Here is a 9,710-nt window from a genome sequence, read left to right on the forward strand (position 1 = left end):
CTTTTCTAGGGCGCCTTACAGAGAAAGACAAATGCCTTTTAGAGTGGCCTCAGTGGCACAGTGGTTAGCACTGCTGCCTCACAGTATCAGGGACCCGGGTTCAATTACTGGCTTGGGTCACTGTCTGTGTGGCGTTTGCACGTTCTCCCAGTGTCTGCGTGGGTTTCCTCTGGGTGTTCCGGTTAGGTAGATTGGCCGTGCTAAATCACTCCTTAGTGTCAGGTGCCTAGCTAGGGTAAATGCACGGGGATAGGGCCTGGATGGGATTGTGGTCTTTGCAGACTCGATGGTTGAATGGCCTTCTCTTCTGCACTGTAGGGTTCTATATTCTATTATGCTGGTGTACATTAGACAATTAAATCCCCTTTTAACTTTCAGTACAGAGGCGGAGGGGTGATCTGACAGAAGTTTATAAAATTATGAGGGGTATGGACAGGGTGAAGAGTTGGAAGCGGGGGGAAGGTTCAGTGGAGATGTGGGCAGGCACTTTTTTTTTTACACGGAGGGTGGTGGGGGCCTGGAATGCACTGCCACGTGAGGTGTTTGAGGCAGATACGTTAGCCACATTTAAGACTTATCTGGGTAGACACATGAAGAGACAGGGAATAGAGGGATACAGGTTGTTGATCTAGATAGGACAATGTGATTGACACAGACTTGGTGGGCCAAAGGGCCTGTTACTGTGCTGTAGTGTTCTTTGCTCTTTATACATTGTAAGAAGGGGGCTGCACGGTGGCACAGTGATTAGCATTTCTGCCTCTCAGTGCCAGGGACCCGGTTCAATTCTGGTCTTGGGTCACCGTCTGTGCGGAGTCTGCAAGTTCTCCCCGTGACTGCGTGGGTTTCCTTCGGGTGCTCCGGTTTCCTCCCACAGTCTGAAAGACGTGCTGATTAGGTGCGTTGGCTACAGTCAATTCTCTCAGTGTACCCAAACAGGCGCCGGAGTGTAGTGATTAGGGAATTTTCACAGTAACTTCATTGCAGTGTTAATGTAAGCCTCTAGTAATAAACTTAAACTTAATATATTCTCGCTAATATTTCCCTGTAAATCTACTCCCTTCCCACGAGTTGAAAGCTACAGAATTCACCCAATAGTGTAAAGGTACCTCTATTATTTCCCAACTCTAAATAGATTCTGCCCTTGTCCCCCTCGAAGGCTATACCTTCTCCCTTCTATCCTTCCCCATCCTTCCTCAACACCTTGTGTTCAGGAATATTTAGTACCCAGTTCAATCATTTTTTTTTGGACACAGGTCTTTGTATTCACCAGATTATTATATTCAGGAGTAACGATCTACCCTAGCCCTATCTCCGTAACGCACATTGCCCATCGTATCCTGGGACGTGTAGGTTTGAGGGATTAGCAGGGTAAATGTGTGCGGTTGTGGGGTTAGGGCCTGGGTGGGATTGTTGTCCTTGCAGATCAGAATGTCCTCCTTCTGACCTGTAGAGGTTCTGTGAATTCACTGAAATGGAGTGGCAGGATTGAGGATTATTCAGCATCAGTCTAAATTGCCACTGAGAACACTGGCCTAATGCTACCCTAGGCACAACCACCATCGGATCAGCGATTTGATCACAGGCCAGTCTAGCGTGACCCCACAGTCTATATAATTACTGAACCAGCAGCAGCTCACTCTGAATAATCCAAACAAGCTGAAATCTGAAACAACAAGCGTGGGGACTCTGAACAGGACAGGTATGAGCTTGTTCCATCGTTCAATTAGATCATGATTGGTTGGCACAGTGGTTAGCACTGCTGCCTCACGGCGCCAGGCACCCGGGTTCAAATCCAGCCTTGGCTCACTGTCTCTGAAGAGTCTGCTTTGGGTTTCCGCCCACACTCCAAAAGATGCCTGAAACCAGGAATTCACAACAAGACTCAAAGGACATCAGCCCGCTGGAGGGTTAGGTGGATTGGCCACGCTGAAGTGTTCGGTGAATTCACAGAATCTCTGCAGCACAGAAGGAGGCCATTTGGCCCATCTGGTCTGCAAGGACAACAATCCCACTCAGGCCCTAACCCCCACACATTTACGCTGCTAATCACTCAAACATTCCAGGGCAACTTAGGATAAATACCTGCTAACCCAGGGTTACGGAGATAGGGCTTGGGTAGATTGCTGTTGGTACAGGGTAGATGGGCTGAACAGTCTCCTCCTGCGCTGTTGGGGTTCTATGTCAAGATGCCAACTCCACCTGACCACACGGTTCCACACCCTTACCTCACAAAATCACGGACCAGTCTGGGTTCAGAGACGTGCAATTGGCCCCTAGAATACACAGCTTAATGGAGGAAGAGGGTTTCAGATTTATAGCACCCTGTGTCAAACTGTACAGTCTGATATCACCTCTGAACTGTCTACCTTCCACTCATACTATCACCACCCTCCACCCCATATTCTGGTTACCCCACAAGAACAACCTGCATTGATATAGCACTGGAGGGAATGGTTTCTACCGATCCTACTAACTCCTTGAGTCATCAATCAGATCATGCTAATCTACAACGCAAGGGAGTACACGTCTACACGGTTCACCCTCATCATATTTTGACCCCTTTAGCCTCTGTGTCATTCTGACGAACCGGAGCTGCAGCCCTCCATGTTCGATGCGTCTTTCCCGGAGTGCGGTGCCCAGACCAACATTGCACATTTACATCATTACACCATTGTCCCATAACATCCACCAGCCCCTATGAGGCACCTTGGAACATCTGCAGAATTGGAATGCCTGGGCAAAATTGGGGCCAGAGTTAGCAACACATCGGCAATCGCCTTACGATAAAGCTAAACCACTTAACCGTCACTCAATGAAAATGCAGAAGGAAGGAGCCCGCAGATGCCTCGAATCTGGAGTGGGCGGGGAAGCGATGATGTAGGGCAATTGTCAATGTCTTGCTTACTAGACTGTTTAATGACGCGGAGATGGCGGCGTTGGACTGGGGTGGGCACAGTAAGAAGCTGCACAACACCAGGTTAAAGTCCAACAGGTTTGTTTGGAATCACGAGCTTTTGAAGTCCTGCTCCTTCATCGGGTGAGTGCATCAGATTTCGTGGCAGTTTTATTGGGTATTTGTATACCAATAAACAAGGATAGCTGGGACACTGGTGGCGGTGGGGGGGGGGCGGGTTGATTGCGAACAATGCTTCTTCCATTAAAAAAAGGAAGGAGCTGTGTCTTACATAACAATATAAGAACATAAGGGATGGGCGATAAATGCTGGCCCAGCCAGCGATGCCCACATCCCATGGTTGCTTTTTCTTCATTTGAGGTTTATCCCTTACGTTTGTGAAAATCCATTATTCTCTGATACACACACACACACACACACACACACACACACACGCAGAAAAATATCTAAAGAAATGCAAATTCCCAAAGACTAAAAAGTAAACGTTCTCCACCTCAATCCGCAACAACTTCAGGAGCTCCTGTTTTGCCTCCTCGAATATCGTCCCGACATGTTTGACCTCAGCTGCTCCGTAGACTTCATCTGTCTCATCCTCGGGATAAATGTATATACACGATGGTTGTTCCTCCACTGTCACTGATCTACGCTCCCTGCTGTCTTGTGGTGCAGACTGGTACAGACAGATAAAGACAATCATTCAGGTAAGACAGAAGCACAATGGAATACTTCTACCCACCTCCTCCCATCCCCGTCTCAGCCCCCTGACACCCATCACTCACCACCTCCCTACACAATCACCAAGCAAAGTGATACACACACTACCCACTGGGTTCACAAGCACATGGTCATGGAAATTGCTGCAGTCTCTAGATTCTGTAACACTCAGCAACAAATTCTTTAATTAAAATGGGCTGGCACTTAAAACATGCCATTTCTATAAATATTTACAAGGGCTTCATTAATTCACCACTAACAGCTATTGCATGGGGCGGTGAGGTGGGGGGGGCGGTGGGGGCGTGATATGGAAATGCTGACACTGGACTAGGGTGTGAACATAAGTAAGAAGTCTCACAACACCAGGTTAAAGTTCAGCAGGTTTAATTGGAATCATGAGCTTTCAGAGCACTGACGGGGACGGGGTGTTGCGGGGGCGGACGGGGACGGGGTGTTGCGGGGGGCGGACGGGGGACGGGGTGTTGCGGGGGGCGGACGGGGGACGGGGTGTTGCGGGGGGCGGACGGGGACGGGGTGTTGCGGGGGGCGGACGGGGACGGGGTGTTGCGGGGGGGCGGACGGGGACGGGGTGTTGCGGGGGGCGGACGGGGACGGGGTGTTGCGGGGGGGCGGACGGGGACGGGGTGTTGCGGGGGGCGGACGGGGACGGGGTGTTGCGGGGGGCGGACGGGGACGGGGTGTTGCGGGGGGCGGACGGGGACGGGGTGTTGCGGGGGGCGGACGGGGACGGGGTGTTGCGGGGGGCGGACGGGGACGGGGTGTTGCGGGGGGCGGACGGGGACGGGGTGTTGCGGGGGGCGGACGGGGACGGGGTGTTGCGGGGGGCGGACGGGGACGGGGTGTTGCGGGGGCGGACGGGGACGGGGTGTTGCGGGGGGCGGACGGGGACGGGGTGTTGCGGGGGGCGGACGGGGACGGGGTGTTGCGGGGGCGGACGGGGACGGGGGGTGCGGGGGTGTTGCGGGGGGCGGACGGGGACGGGGTGTTGCGGGGGGCGGACGGGGACGGGGTGTTGCGGGGGGCGGACGGGGGACGGGGGTGTTGCGGGGGGCGGACGGGGACGGGGTGTTGCGGGGGGCGGACGGGGACGGGGTGTTGCGGGGGGCGGACGGGGACGGGGTGTTGGCGGGGGGGGCGGACGGGGACGGGGTGTTGCGGGGGCGGACGGGGACGGGGTGTTGCGGGGGCGGACGGGACGGGGTGTTGCGGGGGGCGGACGGGGACGGGGTGTTGCGGGGGGCGGACGGGGACGGGGTGTTGCGGGGGGCGACGGGGACGGGGTGTTGCGGGGGGCGGACGGGGACGGGGTGTTGCGGGGGCGACGGGGACGGGGTGTTGCGGGGGGCGGACGGGGACGGGGTGTTGCGGGGGCGGACGGGGACGGGGTGTTGCGGGGGCGGACGGGACGGGTGTTGCGGGGGGCGGACGGGGACGGGTGTTGCGGGGGGCGGAGGGGGGACGGGACGGGGTGTTGCGGGGGCGGACGGGGACGGGGTGTTGCGGGGGCGGACGGGGACGGGGTGTTGCGGGGGGCGGACGGGGACGGGGTGTTGCGGGGGCGGAGCGGGGGACGGGGTGTTGCGGGGGGCGGACGGGGACGGGGTGGTGCGGGGGGCGGACGGGGACGGGGACGGGGTGTTGCGGGGGGCGGACGGGACGGGGTGTTGCGGGGGGCGGACGGGGACGGGGTGTTGGGGGGGGGCGGACGGGGACGGGGTGTTGCGGGGGGCGGACGGGGACGGGGTGTTGCGGGGGGCGGACGGGGACGGGGTGTTGCGGGGGGCGGACGGGGACGGGGTGTTGCGGGGGGCGGACGGGGACGGGGTGTTGCGGGGGGGCGGACGGGACGGGGTGTTGCGGGGGGCGGACGGGGACGGGGTGTTGCGGGGGCGGACGGGGACGGGGTGTTGCGGGGGGCGGACGGGGACGGGGTGTTGCGGGGGCAGACGGGGACGGGGTGTGGCGGGGGGCGGACGGGACGGGGTGTGGAGGACGGGGTGTTGCGGGGGGCAGACAGGGACGGGGTGTTGCGGGGGCAGACAGGGACGGGGTGGTTGCGCGGGGTCGACTGGACGGGGTGTTGAGCGGGGGGGCAGACAGGGACGGGGGTGTTGCGGGGGGCAGACAGGGGACGGGGGTGTTGCGGGGGGCAGGCGGGGGGCAGACGGGGACGGGGTGTTGCGGGGGGCAGACGGGGACGGGGTGTTGCGGGGGGCAGACAGGGACGGGGTGTTGCGGGGGGCAGACAGGGACGGGGTGTTGCGGGGGGCAGACAGGGACGGGGTGTTGCGGGGGGCAGACAGGGACGGGGTGTTGCGGGGGGCAGACAGGGACGGGGTGTTGCGGGGGGCAGACAGGGACGGGGTGTTGCGGGGGGCAGACAGGGACGGGGTGTTGCGGGGGGCGGACGGGGACGGGGTGTTGCGGGGGGCGGACGGGGACGGGGTGTTGCGGGGGGCGGACGGGGACGGGGTGTTGCGGGGGGCAGACGGGGACGGGGTGTTGCGGGGGGCAGACGGGGACGGGGTGTTGCGGGGGGCAGACAGGGACGGGGTGTTGCGGGGGGCAGACGGGGACGGGGTGTTGCGGGGGGCAGACGGGGACGGGGTGTTGCGGGGGGCAGACAGGGACGGGGTGTTGCGGGGGGCAGACAGGGACGGGGTGTTGCGGGGGGCAGACAGGGACGGGGTGTTGCGGGGGGCAGACAGGGACGGGGTGTTGCGGGGGGCAGACAGGGACGGGGTGTTGCGGGGGGCAGACAGGGACGGGGTGTTGCGGGGGGCAGACAGGGACGGGGTGTTGCGGGGGGCAGACAGGGACGGGGTGTTGCGGGGGGCAGACAGGGACGGGGTGTTGCGGGGGGCAGACAGGGACGGGGTGTTGCGGGGGGCAGACAGGGACGGGGTGTTGCGGGGGGCAGACAGGGACGGGGTGTTGCGGGGGGCAGACAGGGACGGGGTGTTGCGGGGGCAGACAGGGACGGGGTGTTGCGGGGGGGTGGGGGGGGGGGGGGACGACGACAATGAGGACGGGAGGATGTAGGGATGGGTGGGTGTCCAAGATCACAAGCCATTATCCACAGCATAAACCATGACATGATGCCAAGCTGTCTTATCTTTTATAAACAAGTTTAAACACTATCATCTTACACGACTTAAGGGCGTTTGGATCGCTTGTGACTCTTCCTGCAAGGACGCTGAAATCCTCCCTCTTTCACACGCCATGTCGAAGTCTGAGCACACGCTTTTCTGTATTCCTGTCAAGGCAGCAAGACGTGTGGAAATAACCCTTGATTAGTAAAGGAGAACGGTCACCCCAATCGCGGACATGGGGACAAGAGGACGGGCGGTGGGGGGGGAACAAGGAGACGGGGGGGGGGAACAAGGAGACGGGGGGGGGGGAACAAGGAGACGGGGGGGGGGAACAAGGAGACGGGGGGGGGGGAACAAGGAGACGGGGGGGGGGGGGAACAAGGAGACGGGGGGGGGGGGAACAAGGAGACGGGGGGGGGGAACAAGGAGACGGGGGGGGAACAAGGAGACGGGGGGGGGAACAAGGAGACGGGGGGGGGAACAAGGAGACGGGGGGGGGAACAAGGAGACGGGGGGGGGAACAAGGAGACGGGGGGGGGGGGAACAAGGAGACGGGGGGGGGGAACAAGGAGACGGGGGGGGGGAACAAGGAGACGGGGGGGGGGGAACAAGGAGACGGGGGGGGGAACAAGGAGACGGGGGGGGGAACAAGGAGACGGGGGGGGGAACAAGGAGACGGGGGGGGGAACAAGGAGACGGGGGGGGGAACAAGGAGACGGGGGGGGGGAACAAGGAGACGGGGGGGGGGAACAAGGAGACGGGGGGGGGGGAACAAGGAGACGGGGGGGGGAACAAGGAGACGGGGGGGGGAACAAGGAGACGGGGGGGGGGGAACAAGGAGACGGGGGGGGGGAACAAGGAGACGGGGGGGGGGAACAAGGAGACGGGGGGGGGAACAAGGAGACGGGGGGGGGGAACAAGGAGACGGGGGGGGGGAACAAGGAGACGGGGGGGGGACAAGAGGACAAGGAGACGGGGGGGGCGGTGTGAAGGGAGAAGGCATCTGGGTGAGAGAAAGGGTCGGGCAGAGAGTGAAGAGGGAAGGGGGACGGAGAGAGAGTGAAGAGGGAAGGGGGACGGAGAGAGAGTGAAGGGGGAAGGGGGACGGAGAGAGAGTGAAGAGGGAAGGGGGACGGAGAGAGAGTGAAGAGGGAAGGGGGACGGAGGGAGAGTGAAGAGGGAAGGGGGACGGAGGGAGAGTGAAGAGGGAAGGGGGACGGAGGGAGAGTGAAGAGGGAAGGGGGACGGAGGGAGAGTGAAGAGGGAAGGGGGACGGAGGGAGAGTGAAGAGGGAAGGGGGACGGAGGGAGAGTGAAGAGGGAAGGGGGACGGAGAGAGAGTGAAGAGGGAAGGGGGACAGAGAGGCAGAGAGAGAGTGAAGAGGGAAGGGGGACAGAGAGGCAGAGAGAGAGTGAAGAGGGAAGGTTGAAGGAATACTGGGATGAGGGGGACATTGGGAGAGACTGAAATAAATAACATGCTGGTATTCCGATTGGTCAAATTCCAAAGCACTGGATTGGTAAGTGAGCTATTCATGCACTGAATCTGCAATTTCCCACAAGTGAGTTATGGATTGAAACATTAGTTTGAGAAAGCTCTAGTGGCTATTACTTAAGGCATGCGTGTGTTTTTGCAGTTGAGAGATCTAGGGCTTGGTGAAGCAGAACTCCCAGGCTTACCAGAGATGTCCACTGGCATGGATATACAACGGCTCAGCAACGCTCGATTATTCTCCAGCAGAGGCCCTCTGACTGCTTCAGTTCCTGCAGACACGCAGAGACAGAGGTAGGGAGAGAGACAGAGAGAGAGAGAGCTGATGCAGCATCCACAGGGTCAATACCATATTGGCTGCCTCAACACAGAGACCCAGCGACTCCTGGGGGGAGGAGGGGGGAATTATTTAACATACTTGCGGAGTCACAAATCGAGCAAAAGGAATCAAGTGCGATTTGGAAATAAACGTCCTGCATTTCGGTAAGATAAAAAGCTGAATATAGGATGATGCAAAGTACAGCAGGCCAACCCCTGAGCTCCGAGTCACACTCGGACGGAGAGAGAGTGCAGGTGCAGGGTGCAGGGGAGTCTAAGTCCCTGGGAGTCTGATCCACTCCATTGTGGTCTCTGTACAATAACCGTGAGATACCATCTGCCTGAAACACACTGTCAGCAGAGAGTTGTTCATGGCTGGGTATTGCAGACGGACACACTGCAAGGTTCGGGGCAATACTCCCGAGGAACCCATTAAAGCTCGGGGAAGCCTCTGCAAAGACACAATGGGGAGAAGACCCTTCAGCGTTGTGAGGAACTGGAAACTAAAACAAAATCTCTTTGCTTGTCTGTACGCTGTGCACTGGAGGGTGTAACTATCGACTGAGCCTAAACATTATCTGAATTGTTCTGTACGATATTGAACATACTGTGATAAATCTGGTGCACATGGTAGGTACTTTGGGGAAACTCATCTCACAGCCACTGCTTTCAGACTGACACAGTAAGAAGTCTCACAACACCAGGTTAAAGTCCAACAGGTTTATTTGATAGCAAACACCACAAACTTTTGGAAACAGTGTTCCTTCGTCAGGTGGGTGGGAACTTTCCACTCACCTGACGAAGGAACAGCATTCCGAAAGCTAGTGGCTTTTGCTACCAAATAAACCTGTTGGACTTTAACCTGGTGTTGAGAGACTTCTTACTGTGATTACCCCAGCCCAATGCTGGCATCTCCACATTCAGACTGACACCCAGAGGGAAAATGGCAGTCCGGGCAGAGTCATACCACCGCAGTCTCCGTGACCCTCCACCTCTCTACTCCTTCCCCAACATGCGGCTCCCCAGAGACAAACACAGGTCTCACACACACTGAATGAAAGTCAGCTCTACATGTCTACTCACTCTCCACTAACCCACCCCGAAACACAGGACAGACAGACATCTCACACACACACACACACGACAGACAGACATCTCAC

General features: G+C 58.8%; 1 protein-coding gene across 2 annotated transcripts in view; it reads right to left on the minus strand.

Moving 5' to 3' along the window:
• The window catches only part of LOC145339760 (patatin-like phospholipase domain-containing protein 6), a 77,942-nt gene extending 69,416 nt beyond the window's left edge, over nt 1-8,526 (minus strand). For both annotated transcript variants that reach the window (XM_080184288.1, XM_080184287.1), the window contains exons 1-3: nt 8,421-8,526; nt 6,799-6,905; nt 3,408-3,584 (exon numbers count right to left, since the gene is read on the minus strand). In XM_080184288.1, the coding sequence (XP_080040414.1) occupies nt 3,408-3,584; nt 6,799-6,905; nt 8,421-8,439 (303 nt within the window). In that variant the 5' untranslated portion in view covers nt 8,440-8,526. The remainder of the gene's footprint in view (nt 1-3,407; nt 3,585-6,798; nt 6,906-8,420) is intronic.
• Between the last annotated feature and the right edge of the window lie 1,184 nt (nt 8,527-9,710).

Source organism: Carcharhinus amblyrhynchos, unplaced genomic scaffold (genome assembly GCF_965287045.1).
Source record: "Carcharhinus amblyrhynchos unplaced genomic scaffold, sCarAmb.v2.hapA scaffold_660, whole genome shotgun sequence".
Lineage (NCBI taxonomy): Eukaryota > Metazoa > Chordata > Chondrichthyes > Carcharhiniformes > Carcharhinidae > Carcharhinus > Carcharhinus amblyrhynchos.